Raw genomic sequence first — 22229 nt, forward strand, 5'->3', positions numbered from 1 at the left:
TCAATGTTCTTATTTTCCTGCAGAATTCATCTAAAGCTGCCCAAGCCCCGTCTCCGTGGGGGGCCAGTGGAAAGTAAGTGCGTTTTTCCAACATCAAGGTGATGAGTGGGATGTCTTCATGAGGCTGGGTGATGTGCTTCTCTGCTTACAGTCCCCTGAGGGGCTGCCCTCCCTCACCTGGTACCAACCTGTCCACTCTTGTTCTCCTACGCCCTCCCCTTCCAGGAGCACGGGAACTCCATCCCCCATGTCTCCCAACCCCTCGCCCACCAACTCCGTGGGATCTCAGGGGAGCCTCTCCAACGCCAGCACCCTGTCCCCCTCAACCATCGTCAGCATCCCACAGCGCATCCACCAGATGGCCGCCAATCACGTCAGCATCACCAACAGCATCCTCCACAGCTACGACTACTGGGAGATGGCAGACAGCCTGGCCAAGGAGAACAGAGGTGGGTGTGCCGCCGGGGAGCGCGTGCGCGGCTCAGCTGCAGCGCAGGGAGACCGCCTGACCCTTGCGCATCACTGCCAAGCGTTCGTCATTTACTCAAGAAGAAATAGTAGACACTGTCACCTACTGTGTGAAACCTCTGCTGACCTCTCCCCTCACTCAGGGCCTCCTGTGCTCTTATGTATCTTCATCTTCACTGTGGGAAAGATCAGAGGAGGTGGAGATGGAGCTGATATCAGTACCAATGATACAGATACACATCACATACACAGACACCCCACAGGTGTTTTTCCCTTCAGACAGTGAGCTCCGTGAAGTTGGGATTACATTTTACTCAATTTTGTATTCCAAAGACCTGCACAGTGCCTGGAACACAGGTGGGGATCTAAAACACAGGGTGAATTAATTAACTAATGGCAATGAATGTTACTAGCTATGTAAGAGATAGCTGCTTACAACTGAAAAAAATGTTTAATAGGTAAGCGATATTTCTTTTTTATTGAGGTGTAAGTTGCTATACAATATTGTATAAGTTATAAGTATACAATACAGTAATTCACAATTGTAAGCGTTACACTCCATTTATAGTTATTAAAACATATTGGCTGTTTCCCTGTGTTGTACAATATGTCTTTGAGCTTGTTTTATACCTAATAGTTTGTACCCCTTAATCCCCTACCCTTATTATAATGACCCTCCCCACCTCCTTTTCCCCACTGTTGGTAGGAATGTAAATTGATGCAGCCACTCTGGAAAACAGTATGGAGGTTTCTCAAAAAAAACAAAAACAGACTTACCATATGTCCCAGCAATTCCACTCCTGGGTATATATACCCAAAAAAACCCAAAACACTAATTTGAGAAGATACATATACCTCAATGTTCATAACAGCATTATTTACCGTTGCCAAAATACAGGAGCAGTCTAAGTGTCCATCAACAGATGAATGGATAAAGATGTGTGTATATACACATATATATACATATATACACACACACACACAATGGAATACTACTCAGCATAAAAAAAAACAACATGTTGCCATTTGCAGCAACATGGATGGACTTGGAGGGCTTTATACTAAGTGAAATAAGTCAGATAAAGACAAATACTCTATGTTCTTTTAAAATAATGTTTATTTTTACTGATTATAAAAGGAATGCATGTTTACTGTGGCTAAATTTGTAAAGTATCAAAAACTGTAGGGAAAACTTTTTTCAATTGTCGGTAATCTTACCACCAAGAAACCATTGCTGTTAACATTCTACAGAAATTTCTTCTGGTCTTCTCCAAACATGCATGACTTTTACCAAAATAATATCATAGTATATATAGCTTTACATCCTGTCTTTTTTTTTTTATTTTCATTTTACATTATATCAGGCATCTTCTCATGTCTTTAACTAGTTCAAAAACACCCTTCATTATGGTTCTGTGATACTGTCATGCTGTGGTTATGCAGTCTTAGGGGATTGTGATTTCCCAAACCATTCCCCTGTTGTTGGACATCTATGTTACTTCCGATTTTTTTCCACTGGTACAAATAATGTTACGATAAATATCATAATATAAATCATTCTTCATATTTCTGATTATTTTCATAGGAGTGAGTAGTAGAAATAGAATCAGGAGGTCAACAGGTATAGATTCTTTCAAGCCATATATTGGTATATATTGTTAACTTTCTCCCAGATTATACCAGTTTACTACTCTTTCTCTAGTCATGGGCAAGAGTGTAAACCTGAGTTCGCTTTCAAGTCATTAAATGCAAATTTTGTCCCCATGGTAGGCATAAGCCTCTGCAGCTGAGACCAGGATGTCCGTGATGAGGTATGGAATTTATGGCACAAGTAGGCAGATGGGTCCTGAGGACGTGAAATTGATCATAACACCAGACAGGACATTACAGTAGCCCAGAGGTGGTGCACCCTGAAAATCCAATAGGAATGGCAGAGAGATCGGTGCCAGGGGCTGAGGCCAGCAGGACAGGGTCACTAGAGGAGCTGGCACGGGACAGGGTTTTGAAAAGCAGTTCGCAGTTGAGTGGCTGTGATGGCGTGGAGAGAATGTCACAGGTGAATAAAACAGAAGGGGCAGATGCACACAAGTTTATGTGGCCAGCTTGGGAGACCCTGAGCAGCCCGGGCTCCGGATGGTACAGCCAGCTGCCCACTAAGACGTCTCCTGGCAGAGACACAAATCCAGTGTGAGGTCGGCATGGTTTCCCCCGACCTGCCCCTCCTCCCCTGTTCTGCTCCTGGACTCCTGCCATGCTGTCCTCCCAGCCACCTGGACCCTGGATCTCCTCACCCTCCCGTGCCTTCCCCAGGTATAGGTGCACTTTTGAAAAACTCCTTCCAGATTCGTACTTTCAGGGAGCGCAGTTATGACCTGTAGCTGCATGAGTTGGTTTGTCTCCATCAGCCACCAAACGGTGGCCTCTGAGATGGCAGAGTCTGACATCCTGGGGCACCCTTTCCTCTATCCTCCTGCACCCAGCAGAGTACCTTGGCGATAAGAAACATGTGACAAAAGGACAAACCCAGAGAATGTCCAAGGACTAGAAGGCGACCTCAGTAGAGGTGTTTCAGAACTCCTCTCTGATTTGCCCCCAGGAGCCAGGAGCCTTTCCCCAGGACTCCCTCCAGGGACAGACCACAGCTGAGGACAATGTAAGGAGTGACTAAGCCACTGGCCACATTCAGGGTGGGAAGTATTACTGCACCAGGAGGATGCAGTCTGAGGAAGTAGATTTTTTCTGCTCTTCAGCTAAATAAACGTCATTCATTTGAATTAGAAGTCACCAGCAGAGTGACTATGTGGCTGTAGCTCTCCACTTCAGGGTTTCAGTTTGTTCAATTGACTGCTGATGTCACGCGCTGGAACAGAGGCTTCCTGCTTGATACAGAGCGCGGGGCGCGCATCACTCTCACGGCTCTCTCTTCCCCTAGAATTCTTCAACGACCTGGACCTGCTCATGGGGCCGGTCACCCTGCACAGCAGCATGGAGCACCTGGTCCAGTACTCCCAGCAGGGCCTGCACTGGCTGCGGAACAGCGCCCACCTGTCGTAGGGACCTCGCCCCGGAGCCGGAGTGCGCTCTTGTCTTCGCGGACTGCTCCACATTTCTGGACACTGTGCTACTGAAATCCCCGGCCACAGCCACAGCGCTTGTCAAACTGCGGTGAATATTTTCTCAGCATCGAACAATGGTCTTTTTCCCAGGGCATGTGTGTTTGTGTGTGTGCGTGTCTAGGAAGCTGCCTGTGTCTGTGTGTAAGGTACACAGCTCTTTAGAACACATTTTCTTTGTCTAGTTTCCATAATCCCAGGCTGGACAGAATGATCTGACCTTTCTGATGAGAGAAAACACACTTACACACGTACACGCACACAAAATCACAGACACACACACACACACACACACACGCACAATTTTCTAGTTCAAAGCTAAACCATGACTTCTTAGAACATACAACCAAAATCTCATGGGTTAGTTAACCAGGTGCAGTGGGGCACACCAAAAGCTTGACTGCCAGTTAAGATAAACGTAGTTCTTATACTGTTGGTTACTTTCAGTATTAATGTTACTATTCCCCAATTATTTTTTTTGATTGTGTGTATTAATGGGTAATTGAGTAATGAAAATAAGTCAGTTATTTTTGTGCTGGACGTTTACTAGATTGCATGTTACCAAACACCCTGCCTTTCGTCTGGTACCAGTGCCCCCAATCCAACTTTACTATCAACTAAACGGCTCACAAGCAAATGCATCAACTCCCACCGGCCTGCATGGCCCTGCCCTCTCCCCCCAAAATAGTATGCAAATGGCACTGAGATTTAGTAAAACCTCAGCGTCTTAGAGAATTAACCACCATGAAAGCAGCAACAGCTTTAATGTTTGGGGGTGTTAGGAATTGGAATCTTCTGCACGTGTGGGGAGCCCACCCAGCATGAGTTCCCTCTTCCTGCCACTGTGACATGGGGGCCGGAGAGCCACAGGGCATTTGTCAAGTCTTTCCTCTCCGTGATAGCTTCCTTACAAATTCTCTTGGCCAAACTAGGATGTTAGCTGGGATGTCCCTTGACTGGGAATCTGTATCTGTTGCTCATCAGGCCTAGAACTATTTGCTATCACGATTCTGTCTCATCCTCCGGCTCTTTGTGCAGAAGGTGCCTCTGCGGGCCTTTAATGCAGTTTGATCTGGGGGATCCGTTTCAGGCTTTGATTAGCAAGCTGCTTGCTCAGAAGAGTAAGTTAATCCTGCAAGGATGGAAGTTCGGTCTGGGGTAGCAACGAGCAGGGCGTCGTGCTGACTCCCGGTGCGTCTGCCATGTTTACGTCTCGCCCTTGATTCTTTATTTTCTCTTTTTTTAATTAAGTTTACATTTTAGTTTTTTGACATCTTGTTTACAATTTTTGTCCGAAATGTATTTCTTTTGTTGTCTCTTGTCATACCCTAGATTTAGTCTTCTTGTTAAATATATTGGGATATAAAAATGTTAGTAAAAAAAAAAGAAAAACTCCTGGAAAATGAAGATATACCTTGCCACACTTTAAAAACAAAAATTGTGACCTTGAGGCCTCTTACTTGGCAGAATTGCCCCAAGGTGGCCTGAGTAAGACAGGTGATGTGATGGGTGGAATAACCTATTTTTCGAAGTGATGGTAACACAAAGCACTTGGAACAGATATGGAAGGTCTCATTAGTTTGGTTGTAATGTTAATCTTTTTGTCAGCCTGATCCATAGGTGGGAAATAAGACTGCTGTAATTCCCTAGCTCTAAGCATTGATTCGGAGCTGTACAAATGATTGAACAACTTCGGTGATTTGAAAGTAATTGAAATGAACAAGGGAAGAGTATGTGGAAATTGCATTCGGCTTTGCCCTTCAAGCATTGGAAATATTAACAGTAATTCTTTTTTCCGTTTCTCCAACTGAAGTGCTTCTAACGTTCCTTTTAATAATTGTTGCCGAAATTCCCAATCTCATTGAAGTCTAATTTTAAAAAAAAAAATTTTTGTGGACTGAGGCTTAGGTCTATTCATTCTTGCTGATTTCTGATGAAATGTTCAGGCTCTCACATAAAGCGATGGTCCTCGGGTCCACTGTGCATTCCTGGGGTGCTTGTCTGGCCTTGCCCACCCATAAGTCGCAGGCCTTGTTGTGGTGTCCACGTGACGTGCTTACCTGGGAGACGCACGGAAACACACAGGGGGCCTCTGGCTGAATGAGATTCAGCAGCACTGACTCAACACTCGGTGAGCCAAGTTTCCAAGTAAACGTGAAGCCGGTCATTTGGGGATGGTCAGAGCGCCCACTGCTCGAGGGTCTTCCGTTTCATCAGTAGGGTGTGTTGGGACAGTGGGTTTTGTTTGCTTGGACATCGATGATTTTGATGGAGGAGCATCTTCTGATCTTTGCTTGTTCATTTTATTTGGTTTTGTTCAAAGTCGAAATACCTTTCTTGTGTTTTCTGATTACAGAAATAATACAAGCTCATGGTAAAAATTCAAATGATGCAGAAAAGTATAAAGTAGGAGGCACTAAGCCCCACCCCCCGGAGACAACCACTGCTCATTGTTCCATGTACATCCTTCTAGGAAGTCTCCCATTTAAACATATAATGTCTATCATCCTTTTTTTTTTTTCTATTTGAAGACATTATTTCATCAGAAGTTCAGTACAAGTTCAGCTGGCCTTATCTCTCCATGACCTGAATGGACCTTGATCACAGTTGTAGACTTACCTTTGAAAGAGAGTAACCCAAATATATTCCTGATCAAAATGTGGGGTTTGTTACTATTCGACACAGATCAGACTTGTGCCTGGGAAGAGAGATTTGGTTAAAACATACTTCTGGAAACTTTCAAACTGCCAATGGAAACTCGGACCCACTATCTAAAGAGGAATGTACTGGAAAAAAATGATCTGAAGAGTTGACCAGCTGTGTGCTAGATTGAACACACGGTGTCAATGCAATGAGACTTTCTGCACTAAAACATCCCCTAGTGTGTACAACAGCGACCTGTGTATTATATGACAGTGACGTGTACATTTCTGACATTCCATACATAATATACACAGTTTGTATAAACGCATACATTTAAAAATATATATGTACAAGACAGCTAACGTAAAACTGTAGTACGCCTGAAGGGTATGACTAGTGCCTAATATTGAGTATAAGTCCCTGCGTGTTCACATCACCTCGGAAGTGCAGTAAATGTTATAAAATTAATCAGTGCAGCCAACATTATTTACGAACCACATCTTTGAAATTGTGCAGTAGTAAATACATATATATTTTTAAATAACATTTTTCACAGTTTTCCAGAGTTACTGTTGAAATCTGTATCACCAAAAAAAAAAAATAGCAAGATTTTTTTAATGATGTTGACTCTCTTCAGACCCAGTAATCTGTGTGTGATTTCCTGTGTGTAGATACCCAAGACACTTTAGCAGTCACCAGCCTTAATGCATGTACAGGATATTATTGTGACTTAATTTATCTGCAGTTTTTAATCCATGTGAAATTGGAATTTATAAACTGACTTGGATTCAATATGTCTGCCTTTCTAAGGTTGCAAATGTTACATTAAATGATTTATGTTGTAAATGAGAGACATCGACTTGTACGTTAAAAAAAAATGTCCACCAATTTCTGTGAATATTTTTACAAGGAAATTTCAGAATCAAAATACATTCAAATATGCATTCCGGTCCCCAGTTCATAATCTCTTTAGAATGGACCTTGTTGTTTCATGAAATTTTTAAATGTAGGTTCCACAGATTATCCATTACTAAGTCTGATATTTTTCATGGGCAAAAAAAAAAAAACAAACCTGTTTTTCTTTATTGTAGCTATAGTTTAATGCTTGTGTGGAAACACACCCCTAATACCGCAGAAAACTCTGTGCAGGAAGCTTGAGGAGTTTAATTTGATGACTACATTGATGTCTGTCCAACCAGTTGCCCTGGGACACTGTTTTTACTCAACGTCCCTTGATAGCCCAAGTTAATTCCCTGACTTGTGTCTACCAGGTTTTTCCAACGCTAACCAACATGGTGGAATAGTGTTGGAATATTTGGTTGAGTAAAACAAGAGAATTTTGAACTACCGAAGACAGAAATATTAGACCAGTGGCTTGCCATGATGCACCCCCCCGTGTGAGAGGGTTTTTTTGTTAACCTCACTTGTTACTCTCCTCTCCCTTCCTTTTCATTCCTCTCCTCCCAAAACTAAACAAAGAAGCAGAAACAGCAACAAAAACAAAACAATTACTTCACCTTACCCAGACTATATTCTTAGATTCAAACAGGACAGCAGAACTCTAGCTCCGGTCGCCATGGAGACCGCCTCATCCCAGAAATGGCCAGGACGGGGTCCTTGGCTTTGCTTGCTCCAGGGATCGCTTTGAAAGAGCCTCATACTCTCTCAAAGGTGGTTTGCGCTAAGAAACCCCCGAAGGCTTTTCAAGAACTATCTTCCTCTTGTGCAGGTTTGCCTGCTACTCAGCTGAAGTCTGTTCCCATCAGCATCGTATTTCTAAGAAGTAACACATTTTCGACAAAACCTGGATCAACTGGAATCTTGAAAGACTTTTTTTTTTTTTTTTTTTTTTTTTTTTTTAGTGAAAGGGGGAAAAAAAACCCAACAACAGAAACTGAATTTCCAACAGTTTGGAGCCAGAGTTTATTTCCTTGTTTTCCCATTCTCAGAAGAGCACACTTTTTCAATATTACAACTTCCTGACAAATAGCACAAGAAATGTTCAGACTTGAGATTTGTGTTCTCTTTGTCCAAACTGAATTCTTCTGTATATGTCATCAGACGGGTCGATTTGTTTGCTTGGCATGAGGAAAATGATAAAACTCTGTTCTCAAACTAATTGCCTCTGACCACGGTTTCGGTTTTTATTATTTAATTGGCACTTTGAGGCAGCGGGGGGTAAATTTGGGGTCAGCTGCCAGGGGATTTAGATTCACAGCTCCGACTCACAGTAATGGGAATCAGGAGATTCAATCCCTCCGTGAAATTCTTCGAAAATCCACCTCTTAAAGCCAATTTCAAACATGTTGATCTGAGGGATGAATTCAGGGCACTAATTGCAAGTCAACACAAGGTTCAGCGTTTGTCTTTAAGCATCAGAAAGTAATGGTAAGACCTGAAAAGCTAAATCAAGGACTTGTTTTTTGTTTGTTTTTTTTCCTGCTCACTTCTAACATACGAAAAGCTCATCAGAAAATATTTACATCCAAATAGAATGCAAAATAGAACCAATGTCTAGGATTTTCAAACGGTGCTTTTTGGTTATAAAAGTAATCACGATACTCTAGTTTCTGTATTGTTTTTCAGTCCTTTTTCGGTTTTTCATAAAAGAGAATTGATTTTCCCCTGAGTATTTATCATCTCTTTATTTCCAGATGCCCAAATGAGCATTTCCTTAACACTTCCCACTGAGGAGTGTGCATTTCTTGGTTGAGCAGCAGCTACCCACAGGAGCCACGTGGATACGGTTTTTTAAAGGACATTCTTTTGAGTCTCCTCCGTTAGCTTCATGTGCAGTGTGAGTGATCACGAAGCCTGAAGACTGGGCACGTAGCTGAGTTGTCCCAAATCCAGCATGCAACACGCAAGCCTTTAGCGATAGGCACTTTCCTGTCGTTGCCTGCCTTCTCTGGGGCCTGTTTGTGTGGTGAAATAGCCACGTTAACACTCTCCTTTGAGCACTTGGCAGACTGATTATTAATCCCCTGATGTTCCCCCAGCTGCCAGCTCAACCCAAAATGTCCTTCTCGGTGAGCTGGCTTGGTCTTTTTGTTCCTCTCGGGTTTTTTCCTTCTAAGTTCTCTAAGTCTGATTCCGCATCTTGACTATGTAGAAGAACGGTTATTAGGGGCAGTGGGGGCTGTAAGGCATTAACGATTCAATCTTAGAACTCGCCGATGTTCCAAGAGGATGAGCAGCCGGGGAAACCGCACTGCCCGGACACACTCCTCCTTGGCCGGTTGCCTCTGGGTCTTAAGTAAAGCTCCTCTCCACGCTTCTGTTTCCCCTATGTGAAATGTAACTCCGAACATCACCTGCCCACCTGAGAGGGTGTGAGGATCACCAGCGTGGGGCAAGCATTTGAGATCCCCAGTTGTCACTGGCAGCAGAATTGGAGCATCACTAACAGAACAGAGGCAACGAAAACCTGCCGTCCCTGCAGGCACCAGATGCAAAGGTGTGTGATGTGGGAGACCACGCTTTGTCCCAGCCCTGACCAGGTTCCGGAGGACCAAGAGGGTGACAGCGGGTAGCCACAGGCCCCTCCACGGGAACCCTCAGCCTTTGTTGTTGCCACTTTGAGTCCATCCTGCTGGCAGACCCATGTGGTGGGATGCGTGCGCTGCAGCTGATGGTACAATCTCACCCTCTTCTTCCTCGTCCAGTCCTGGCCTTAAGAAGGGGTGTCCAGATGGGAAGGGGAAGAGGGAACTTGGGGTCCAAGCTTCCAATGCGCATCCCTCAGGAGAACATAACCTGCCTACTGAGCACCAGGCCTCAAACATCCTTGTGGGACCAGACGCCCACGGCGCAGTCTCGTTTTCTGTGTTCTCTTGGTTTTCCTCTGAGTGCCAGGAGGCTGAGTTCTCTTCAAGTGAATCTTGTGCCTCAGATGGTGATTTTTGTTTGTTTGTTTGGGGCCAGGGGATGGTGGACAGTTGCTCTGGGAAGGTTTGTCCCTGAGAAAGGAGATCTGTCTGAAGGGACTTGGGTATGTCATGAGCTTCAGGAAAGAGGAAATCTCTCCTGAGAAAAGGATGGATTTTGTTTCTCTAGCGGGTTACAGAGTTGCCTCAACATGATTGCTTAATTATAGGCTAAACCTTAGGGAACCAGGGGAGAGAAAATCAACATGAGAACTTAGCAATGTTGTGATGCCCTCCTGGAGATGCACGTTCCAGCCCCGGGCATCAGGACAAAGACTGGAAACCTGACCGTTGACCTGAGTGTTTCACACCACTGAGGTCAAGGCCCTCGATGTTGGTTTAAAGTTTTTAGCTTTTCCCTAATATTTATACTATTTAGACACAGGGGCTTCCTGGTGGCCCTAAATCAGTGCCCTGGGCTCAGCCACAATCATCATGAAATACTCATTTGAAAAGGCATCTTCTTTTCGTCCTTGCTGGAAACCCCTTTCCTGGCCTTTCTCTAGAGCAAAAGAGCCACAGCTGAAGGTCCTAAGAGATTCAGTCTGATTTCAGCCCAAATCAGTACCAGCACCCTTTCCACAGGAGCACAACACTTCATCCAGGGGGAACTCTGAGTATTTTGGTAGAAAATTCTAGGATGGCAACCTGAGGAGGTGGAGATACACTAGCTAGACCGTCTGATTTCACCTTTCCTCAGCCAGGATGTTAAGGAACAGACTCGCCCACAACAGCATGAGAACTGCTCACTGTGAAGGTTGCGTGCGGTGGAGTTTCACGACCCTCCCACGTAGTTAGCCTCGGTCAGAGCAGGAATTTTAATTCCACCATTTTCCTTTCACCACATCATCTTGGATGTTTATTCGTGGAGCTGGCAACTCGAATTCAGTATTCCGATATCAATGGCCTAGTGTGTCAGATCAAACACCATTTCAAATTCCTGGTCTTAGGAAAGCTGGCAGCAACTTAGAAACCTGCTTATCCCCCCTGAGACAGTTTAAGCAGCCACAAAACCAAATTAAATGGCCTTCATCTTCTCCTCTTACAAGAATTGGTCTTAGGATTGTTTCCAGGATCAAAGGGGATTTGAAAGTGGACCATTTTGTACAGTAATTTATGCTGCAAAATGTACGTATTGTAGCATCAATTATAAAGTGCTGTATTTATTAAGGTCCCTTATTTTCATTTTTGTCTAGTTATTTGCTATTAAAATAGCTTCCTGTCACTTTTGTTACGTGATATTCATTTGGGGCTTCTTGTTAGAGCATTTGGATATGGTTAGAAAGTCCAGGATCTGTGTTGATGGTCACGATTTAATCCAAGTAGTCGTAATGGTCTATTCAGCGTTGACACGACAAGCCCTACTCCTAATGAAATCGTGTGCTCTTTTCTGTGTCTTTAAGAACGTGATACAAATCTTAACCTAAGGAATGAATGAAGAACACTGGCTTTAGTAAGGAACGCTTCCTCCAGCTCTTCTTCTCAAAATTCATGAACACTTTTTCCAAGGAAATTCCAGTGGGTCCTCACTAAGTACCCCAGATCCCTTCCTCCTGTGAAGGGCCTCATCTCCCAGGCTGCTTCTAAGAGGTCTGCAGGCCTGGAGCTCAGCGTAGTTCCACCAAGGTGGTTGCTCAGACCTGCTTAATGAAGCTGCAAATGTTAAATCCCCTTTCTCTGTCTCCCTCCTTGTATTAAAAAAAAAAAAATATGGCAAACAAACAAAACTCCCCCATTCAAATCATGAATAATTCATTTGTGAATAATCTGGGCAAGCTATTAGGGAAGAGAGGAGAAGTGCAACTAATATTGAGGATTTGTCCAGGGGGGTCTTCTATTTTTGTCTGAGTTTAAATTTACACGTACAAGGGTGGTGGAATCATTGGCCATTTGTTTGACTGCTTGGAGATTTTGCTGTGTCTGTAAGTCGCGTGAAACTCATGTAGTGCAGTTTCTGGGATGAGGAAGCAGCTTACTGTACCATAACAGAATGATTCTTAAGGATTTGTAACAATAGGCACTTCTATATTTGAAGGGAAATACTTTTGCATCAGTGAAATTACTTTTTTAATGTCTTAATAAACCTTGAAATCAACATCACTCTGTCTCAAAAACACCCCCTGTCTCTTCCTAGAACTTCTTCTGAGCAAAATGTCCTTTCTCCTGTGTTACAGTGTTTTGTTTAAATGCCATGAACTAGTCACAAATTCTCTTTTCCTCTGCAAAAATCTAAATCCACCTGAGCTAGGAGAATGGGTGACAGCATTTTGAAGAGGGGGGAACCAATCTTAAGATTGCTTTTGGCAGAAAAGGTTGTCTCACTTTAAAGTAAAAAGGAGAGAGTTTGTGTGTGAAGATATGTTTGCAGTTCTCTTGGATGTATACTTAGGTGTGGGACTGCTGGCTGTTTAAGTTTTAAAGGAACTTTCAGTCTGTTCTCCGCAGGAGCGGCCCTTTTATACATTCCCACCAGCAACGTGTGAGAGTTCCAGTTCCTCCACGTGCTCATTAACACATGTCATCGTCTGCCGTCTGCCTTTTTTTATTGCAGCCTTTCTACTGAGTGTGAGTGGTACTGGACTGTGGTTTTGATTTGCATTTCCCTAATGATTAATGATATTGAGCACTCTTTTAGGTGCTTGTTGGCCATTTTAAAATCTGCCTTGGAGAAACGTCTATTAAATCATTTACCCATTTTTAAAAGGTTATTCATCTTTTGCCTGTTGAGTTGTAAGGACCCTATGTGTTCTGGATACTAGTCCCTTATCAGACATAAGATTTGTAAATATTTTCTCCCATTCTATGGTCATTTTTTCATGTTCTTAATAGTGTCCTTTTTTGTATAAAAGTGTTTCATTTTGATGGGGTCCAATTTATCTATTTGTCTCTTGTGCTTTCAGGTCTTATATAAGAAGACTTTGCCTACCTAACCCAAGTAAAAAAATAAGTAATAGTCACAGTAAAATCTAAGGATTTAGTCCTATATTTTCTTCAAAGAGTTTTAAAGTTTTAGCTCTAAAATTTAGATGAAGGACCCCTTTTAAGATGTGTATAGCATGAGGAAGGGATCTGACTTTGTTCTTTTGCATGTGGATGTCCAGGTGACTCGGCGCCATTTGTTAAAAAGGCTGTTCTCACCCCCACTGAATTGTCTTGTCATCCTTGTCCAAAATCAATTGACGATGCACATGAGGGTTTATTTCTAGGCTCTCAGTGCCTTTCCAGTGATCTCTACCTCTGTCCTATGGCATACCTCACTGTCTTAATTACTATGGCCTTGTAGTAATTTTTAAAATTGGAAACCAAGTTTGTTCTTCTTTTACCATTGGTTTGGGCTAAAAGTGGTTTTTAAATTAATTGTCAATTATGTATCCAATTTCCTAGAACATGTTTCCTATGAACATGTTTCAAGCAGGTGACATCTAACCCAGTTTAAAAACAAATGTGTGCCTTAGTAGCATGGCTGAAAAAACTGCATGAAAAGTAAAGAAGAGGTTCATGAGCCAGCCAAGTCCCTGCCCATTCTCAGTCGCATCTTTGACCCAAGAGTGACCAATAGCAGTTACCTCCCAAACATGGTCCCGTCTCAGCTGCCAAGGGGAGCTTTGACCCCCACACCTGCAACTGTGAGAAATCACTCTGCTCCCCAAACTGCAGGCACGCAGGTTAAGTTTTATATGTGGTTCCTCTTGTTAAATTCGAGGTGATGGAGAAATGCCTTGGAGTCAGGGTGGGACTCACAGCCCAGTAGCAACTCTCCCCCCTTAATTCCTGGTCCTCCTTGTGGCCTCTCCACCTTCTTTCATGGGCCCAAGGTGGGCAGTCAGCCCAGGGTCTGAACATGGGTCTCTGATGTCTGCCTTGTAAACCCTGCTTAGTGGGTCTCACCTCACTTTGGGATGTGGGAGTCGTTGGCATCGCTTGTCTTGGGGACTGCTTGAAAACAAGAGGAAATGAGTCCTATTTTAACATCCTTTAACTTTTAAACTAAAATGAAGACGGGGGGCATGGCTGCTGATGGGCACAGGATTTGTATTTGGCGTGGAACTAGATACACGTGATGGTGGCGCAACATTGTGAAAACACTGAAATCCACTGACTAGTACACTTTAAAGGATGAACTCTGCGGTATGCGAATTATAGCTCAGTGTTTAAAGTCAGAACTTACTTAGACTAAACAGTAAGGCTCCCCAGTTGTTCTGTTGCTCCCTGTATCATCCTTGTGTTACTTCTTTCAGATCAGATCTGAGAAGTGAAATTTTTAAAGCCTTGCTGTGTGAAAATATCTCCCTTTGTGTCCTCACACTTGTGCCATAGTTTCACTTGTGGGATGCTGATTCAGAAGGGTTTTCCTCAGAAGTCTGAAGCTATTTCTCCAGTTTCTTGCCGCATCCAGTGTTATCTGCAGTAATATAGTCCCTCCTCCACCACCCTGCTTCTCCTGGAAGCATTTAGGGTTTTCTCTTTCTCCTTGATGTCAGAAATTTCAGCGTGACATGCTTGATAAGAGTTTTGTCCCGTTTGTCCTTGATTCTGCTCAGCTGTCTCTGGGGTCCGTAGCTGTCCTCACTCAGGGACACTGTCTTCCGTTACTGCCTGAGCATTCTCTCCCCTCCATGCTCCCTGTTCTTGCCTTCTGAAGATCTGTTAGATGACTGTTGGTAACGTTGGGGTTTATCTTCCCATTCTTTTGACCAGTGTTTGTCCTTTCTGTCTCCTTGTCCTTTTTTGCAGTTCGGAGAGAATTTCTTGGCTCAGCCTTTCAACTTACTCTCTTATCAGCTTCAGTGCTTCTGCCCATTTACTGAGAATTTTATTTCAATCATCAAATTTTTCATTTCCAAGATCTCTAAGACATTTCTTTTTATGGGTGTAATACCATTTTATTTCTCTCTGAGGAGTCTAATTATATGTGTGCCAAATTCTTATTCTGTTTGCTCTATTAACTCTGCTTCTTTGGATGTAAGCTTTTCCATTTGTTGGGGTCAGAACCTCACTTTCATGGCTTTTTCAAGTGTTTAGGGGTCATTGGCTGCATGCTCAACCTCACATCTGAGTTTTCAGCCTTTCCACCAAGGCTGTTTCTACTTACTGCATGTAGTCTCTTGGATGTAGAGAGCATTCCAGCCCTCCTGGGTGTTGCCAGGGCCTCACTTGGCCTCCCCATCATGACCATCTGAACCCCATGTTCTAGACTGAAGGACTGAGATCTCTACTGCCTGCTTCTCAACCTTCGGGGTAGAGAGGTGGCAGCTCCTTTCTGGTGACCCAAGTGATTACCCTCCCAGGAGCCTCCCAATGTTCTTGACCTCCAAGCCCATCACATCCTAGAGCAGCCCTCTTATCTTTTTAGTTCTGCACAACCTCAGAATGGTTTTCTCTTCATGGTGGTCCTAGGCTTCTTCTGTCCTTCAGAGATGCCTCAAAGTTCCTGGACCTTTTAAAGCACCTCTTCTAGTGATTCAGTGAAGTTATGAGTGATGTTGATGACAATGATGGTGGTGGTGACAGTGATAATGATGGTGATGGTGGGGATGATGGTGGTGATGGGGATGATGGTGGTGATAGTGATGGTGGTGGTGATGACAATGGTGGTGGTGATAATGATTGTGTCTCTTTGGCCATCTTGATCCTCTCTCTCCTTTAATAAAATCAAGCCCTAATATTTCCCGGTGGCAGGAGAATTTCCATATGGGAATCAGGCTTGATGCCACTCAAACCTCCTCCCCAGTGGTTCTGCATGTTGGTGGCCTGCATTCCTTCCTAGTCCGTCTAACTTGCTTTCTGAGATTGCCCTGGACTTCTGGACTCCACGTTGCTGGGAGCTCGCTGAGGCTGCAGCCCTACTTGGTGAACCAGCTCTGGTTATCTTGGCCTTGTTGCTTCAGTCACTGCCCGGCCCTTGGAGAAACCATCTTGCTGTTCATTCCTGCTGCTGTTCCGTGCCTCTGGTCAGTATATCCAGTGGGACCCCTGGCAGGTCTCTCCTCCCTGCTGGCTGTTTTGGCCTTTGTTGCCTCTGCTACACCCGTAAGTCTAGTAATGAGTAGATGTTTGGCACCCACCCCTAATTTGGCCTTAAAAATGCCCCCTGGAGGAGGAAATATCTTCTCCATCACAGACCATGTTGAGACCATTTCTACTCTGGCCTTGAAAGAGCCACACTCAGAAATCAGCCAGTTCCAATTCACTGCTGGTCAACCCAACACTTCTGGGGGGTGGGGGATGGGTATAGCTCAGTGGTAGAGCACGTGCTTAGTATGCACAAGGCCCTGGGTTCAATCTCCAGCACCTGCATTTGGGAAAAAAAAAAAAAAAACTCACTTCCTACCCTGCGTATAAACCAGGGACCAAGCCCAGGAAAAACAGCAGATATCAGGCATCAGTGCTGGGACGGAAGAGCTGGACCAGCAAGGAGGGGGCTTCCATGACTTGCCCGGACACTGAGATGAAGCTCCTGACTCAGGAGAGCTCAGAGTCCAGGGCCTGGGATGGATGGCCTGCAGGTGGAAGATGGATGGCCTCAGCCACCGGAAGGGAGAGGCTGAGGGGTAGAGAGCAAGTCAAGGGGTTCCATTGTCTCCACTGGAACGATTCTTCCAGAGCCTGCCAACGTGGAGGGCAGTTCCACATTCAGCCCCTGTGCCCTTAAGGGACGAGTCGTTGAACCCAGAACATTCCTGATACAGGACTTGGAGACATCTCAGTGGTGGCTAGTGTCATCTCAAAGCAGGTGAGTAAGCAAGGTAAGTAAGGTGAGACCACAGAAAGCACCTGGGGTGCTGGGGGCACAGGTGGACATGGGAGCCTGGACACAGGACCAGCCCCTTGGGGAGGTGGAGGCGGGCTTCCGCCAGGCAGTGTGGTTCACGGAGCCCTGGGAAGGCTGCTGTACCTCCCCAGTGACTGAAAGCTCCTGGAAGTCCACCTCTCTGTAAGGTGCCCGTATTCCCCTGAGAGGCCTCACAAGAGGTTCCTGATACATCCATGGCACCTCCTCACACTGTTTCCCCCTGATTAGCAGGAGGAGACTCCAGAGACATGGGGGTGCCAAGCAGGACCAGAGACGCTCAAAGCGGAGAGAAAGGGGGAGATCCGGCAGAGGAGGAAGGCCCCTGGTCAAATCGCAGCACTGCCCCAGCACGTGCTCCCTAACAAGGCATTTGCCTGAGGTCATTCGCCTTTATGAGGGCACCTTGCACCCAGAGGTGGCTGACGATGCGTCCGCCCCACGCAGGCAGTGCTGGAACCCACGAGGAGACTCCCCAGCGGGTGGGCGTCACCGCCTTCTTGGGAGAGTTCAGCACGTTTATCTCGGGCTTGAGGTTGTAATTATGATTTAGTGGAACACCGTTTCGGAATGTCTTTTTCTCGGTTTCATGTAAATTAAGTTGCTGGTGCATGTGGGTTGCCTGTGTCTCTATTCCTAAGGGGAGTCTGAGAATTCATTAGTTATTGTCTGGGAAGTGCTCTGCAGATAAAAAGCTCTCCAGAAGTGCGAGGGGTTATTATTCGGTGCCTTCAATTTGTAAATCATCTTGAATGGGGTTGTTTTGTTTTATTCTGCTTTGTTTTTGTGTAAAAATGATGGCTTCAGACCCCAAGTTCAACAGCGGCCGATGCACACACCAGAGATCATGTGCAGGGCTCGAATACAGGTTTTTGGATGGTTTTGATTTATTCAGACCAAGGGTGCAGGAGGCATTAAGAATTCCAGCCAAGTAATCTGATGTCCGGCATGGAGGGAGGAGCAGGAGGAATGCATAGAAGAAGAGAGATACATAGTTGAATAAAGTCTGTGTATCTATCTAATTTTTTAAAAATTATTTTTGTTGTTATTGTTGGGGAGAAGTAACTACGTTTATTTATTGATTTATTTTTAGAGGAGGTACTGGGGATTGAACCCAGGACCTCATGCATGCTATCTAACTTCTTTTAATTCATATGAATTCATTAAGATTAGGGGGAGGCTATGTGAAGTTGAGTGTCTGAGGGGGTCCAGAAAACTTTCCCACTTTCGAGGAAGCCCCTCCCCTGGGGTTATAATAGCCTGACTGTCTGACAGGGAGCAGGGTCTGAATCTTTGCCCATCTGTCTTTCCCACTGGATTGACATTTTACATCTGCCTTTCTATGAGAGACTCATTCTGAAAAGGTACAGGTTTGGTCTGAAAATCTCCCAGTAGTTGCTGTGGATTGAAAATTCTGCGTCTGAGATCAACCAATTGGGAAGCAGAAGAGGTGATATCTAAAAGCTGGAATGTGTATAAATGAAGGTGCAGGAAGGGCTCTGAACAATTTTGCATGAGGAATGGGAGGATCCTCCCAGACTCTGGGGAGTCCTGGGGGCTGGCCTGACCTCCAAAACCGACGTGAACAGCTGTGGTGAGCTGTGCAGTTGGTCGGCAAACCATGCAGAGAGTCTGGCTTTCATTGTTGAGTGAATAAGTGAATGAATTTGTAGATCGTTCCTACCTGCCACGTTCTTAATATCTAGAAAAATAGTGTTTTTTTCCTACCATGATGAGCTGTTCTAGGTTTGTTAATTCAGGGACCCAGCACACAAAAACATAAGACTTTCCAACAGAGAGTATTTGTTCCAAACATTCAAAGGGGGAAATTTACATGCAGCAAACTAAGACACAAATAATGAAGCGTTGGTAGACTCGTAGTCAAAGGGACCCCATCAGTGTTTGTTAGGTCAACAGCCATCTTCTCATTTGCAAAGTAAGGAGGCAGCCCTGGGAGCTGTCTTGTGAACTGTGGGATTTTTAGTGGTATTCTTGGCCTCTACCCACTAGAGGATGCCAGTAGCAGCTATGACAGTTGTGGCAATGACAATGACAACTGTCTCCAGACATTGCCAAGTGGCTTCAAGGGGCAAAATCTTCCTCACATTAAAAACCACGGCTCTGGAAGAAAACCCAACCTCCTTGATCTATAAAGACCCTCAATGATCTGACCTTTGCCTGTCTTATCTCAGCCCACTCACTTGTCCCCAGAGACGGCTCCAGTCCTGCTGAGCCTACTTGAGATCTTTGAACTAAACCCCTCTCTGGTCTTCCGTGCCTTTGTACACCATCTTCCCTCTTCCTAGACCATCCTTCTCCAGCTTCACTCAGCCAGTTCCTTATTAGCTTTCAAAACTCACACTAGCATCCTCCAGACAGGCCACCCACCCCCACATCTGACCTCCCTTTACTTCGCTCCCTGCTTCCCTCTGCCTTGGACTCTGGAAGCCCCGCCCCTTGTCAGGGCTCTGCCCCGCCCCTTCCTGTGCTACCTGGTGGTTACCTGTGTGCAGACGTTCATGGCCCCACAGTGTGTGCTAACCCGCGAGGCCAGGGTGGGACTCTGCCCTTTGTCTCTCTGTCGGCAGCATCTAGCCCAGCGTCTAGCACATAGTAGGTGCTGAGTGAATGAGTGTGAGAGGATGGACAGAGGGAGGGGGAAGTGACGGGAAGCAGCAGAGGGAGAGGAGGAAGGAGACAGAGGAGGAGAAAGGCTGTTAGAGATTTTTCTAATGTTGCAGGTGTAGTGAATGTTGCTCTCTATATTCAGTTTTTATTTCTAGAAGTCCATTAACTCAGCCATAAAAGTAAATGCTGGTCCCTCGTAAAAACCATATATATATATATATATATATATATATATCAATAAAGTGAGGCCCTTAGCACATACGTCAGTTGCTGGGCTATTTTTTTTTTTTAATCTCAAGCAAAGTGCTTTACCCTTTCTCTGATGACTACGGCTTCTTCCAGATGGCCCTTGTTTTTTAAGCACTGGCCTTACTCCGGGTCCCGCCCTGCCAACTGCGTTCCTGGCAGTTAACTGACCTTGTGGCTGCCACGGGGCGTGAGAGGGCTGGCTCCTGGGTGCCAGCCACAGCCATCGAGGCCCCTCAGACCTGCCCCTGCAGAGAGCATGCCCTGCCCCCGGATTCACCCTTTGCTCTCAGACCATTCCTTTTACCTGTTCCGTTCTGAGCTGCGCTAGCCATCTGCTGGCTCCATCAATCAAGGGATCAACATTTCTTTGAAGGCTGTGAACAGAGTTCCCCTTCTTGTGCCCTGCCCACCAGCTCCTGAAGGAGGGCCTGCCCAGGAGGCGCTCAGAGCGGCTGAACCGATGCATTTCTGAGCATCTGAGAAAACAGGCCCTTAATCAACCCTGGCTTCCCTGAAGCCGGAGATCGTCTTCCCGGGGGAAGTGTAATACAAAGCAATAGGAAAATAAATTCAGGCCCTGTATTTGGGATGGAAAAGTCGCCATGAATAAGCCAGTTTTTTTTTAATTAGGCAAAGAGTAGGTAGAAAATCAGCAGACGGCCTAAGATGAATGAAATCTTTCCTTTTCTGCTGGAATAATACTTTTTTGAGATATTTGCCAGTTGTTTTCTGACTTTCTAACTTATAATCTGCGCCTTAAAATTCAAGCATGCTAGGCTATTCTGTGCTCATTGTCTCAAGGGAAGAATTTGTCAAGCCAAGGTGGGGCGGTGGAACTGAGCACCTAAAATGGGGCTAGTCTGGATTGAGATGTGTGTCAGTAAAACATACCCTCAAGATTTGGAAGATTTAGCGTTTTTTAAAAAATCCATCTCTTTAGCAATTTTTTAATTGATTGTATGTTGAAATGATAATATGTTTGATATGTTGGGTTAAAATATTATTAAAGCTAATTTCACCTGCTGCTTTTTACCTTTGAAATGTGGCTTCTAGAAGATGTTAAATTATATACGTAGCTTGCATCATATTTCCAGTGGGTGGTGCTGCCCTAGAGAAAAGGATAAAAGCGAGGCCCTTCAGATGTCCAGCCGACAGCAGCCTCCTCCTTCATCTGCACGTGCCCAGTGTTCTTCTCTTGAGCCCAGAACCAACATTTCTGATGTATGAATGATCACACAAAGTCTTCAATCACTTCTTTATTACTGATGTAATACATTTAAGATTTTATTGCATGCATTCAAGAACAGCCTAAGTGGATAAAACGTTGGCTGATGGAAGTCTAAAACATACCGAGTTATTTCACATTAATTCTTTTTTCTGTATATACATTTATGTTGAAGTATAGTCAGTTTACAATATTGTGTCAGCTTCTGGTGTACAGCATAATGCTTCAGTCAATAATTTTTAATAGAACTAATGAAGTCTTTCCAGTCTTTTGACCGAAAGTTGCATTTTCTTATAATGTGATATGTATATTGTGGCTCCTTTATTTTAGCCCTCTAATTATCTTAAAGTTAAGTTAGAATAGAGTCTTCCAGTTTGGACAAGATATCATAGACTCATCTCTCCTTGCTTCTCCATCTATGTACAACTATAAACCCTGGAAACAATGCAAGAGGCAACCAAAGGAGAGGTCTGCAAGGTGGAAAGAGGAAGGAGAGCTTGTCAGGGACCCAGGACTGGAGGACCAACATGGCAGCAGAGCATCTCCCAGCGAACCACCAAGCAGACGAAAGGAACTCAGACCTGGGCTCTCCCGAACGTGAGCCCAGCAACAGATGGTGACCCAAGTAGGCCCATTCCTCCCTGATGAAGCAGCAACCCCTCCGCCAACACCAAATAAACCCTGCAACAATGGCAAGGGGGCCCTGCCGTAAGTGCCTAGCCTGGAGGTGGCCTCCGTCCCCCTGGTCCTGAGACTCCCCGCCCCACCAAAAGATAAGACACCACCATGTGTGGGGCTACACACTAAAAAAATTCTATCACAGGAAGCACCCAGCCTGGGGAACCTCTTTGTTTCCCCGAGCCTAAGACTTAACTAGAGACACCAGCGGCCTGGGTGGCATCACAGGGGAGAATTCCACTGCAGCAAAAGCTTCTTGGACAATCTAAACACATGGAGCAGTATAATATGTTCATGGACTGGAAGACTTAATATAGTAAAGATGTCAATTTCCCCCTGTATTGATCTATATAGGTTTAATGTAATTCCAAAAAAAAAAAAAAAACCCAGTAAGGATTTTTATAGACATAAACAAGTTTCCTAAAATTTACAGGAAAAGGCACAGGCTATAAAATAGCTAAATAAATGCTGACAGAGAAGAATACAGTGGAAACGATCACTCTGCCTAA

The 22229-nt window shown here is 44.7% G+C and overlaps 1 protein-coding gene across 5 annotated transcripts in view; it reads left to right on the forward strand.

Annotated features, from left to right (window-relative positions):
- Positions 1 to 22229, forward strand: part of AFF3 (ALF transcription elongation factor 3) — a 493384-nt gene that overhangs the window by 459573 nt on the left and 11582 nt on the right. For 3 of the 5 annotated variants that reach the window (XM_064481854.1, XM_064481855.1, XM_064481856.1), the window contains 3 exons: positions 24 to 73; positions 226 to 449; positions 3401 to 8343. In XM_064481854.1, the coding sequence (XP_064337924.1) occupies positions 24 to 73; positions 226 to 449; positions 3401 to 3522 (396 nt within the window). In that variant the 3' untranslated portion in view covers positions 3523 to 8343. Of the gene's footprint in view, positions 1 to 23; positions 74 to 225; positions 450 to 3400; positions 8344 to 22229 lie in introns of those variants that run through there. The other 2 variants (XR_010378787.1, XR_010378788.1) reach the window with 2 other exon arrangements.

This window comes from Camelus dromedarius, chromosome 33 (genome assembly GCF_036321535.1).
Source record: "Camelus dromedarius isolate mCamDro1 chromosome 33, mCamDro1.pat, whole genome shotgun sequence".
Lineage (NCBI taxonomy): Eukaryota > Metazoa > Chordata > Mammalia > Artiodactyla > Camelidae > Camelus > Camelus dromedarius.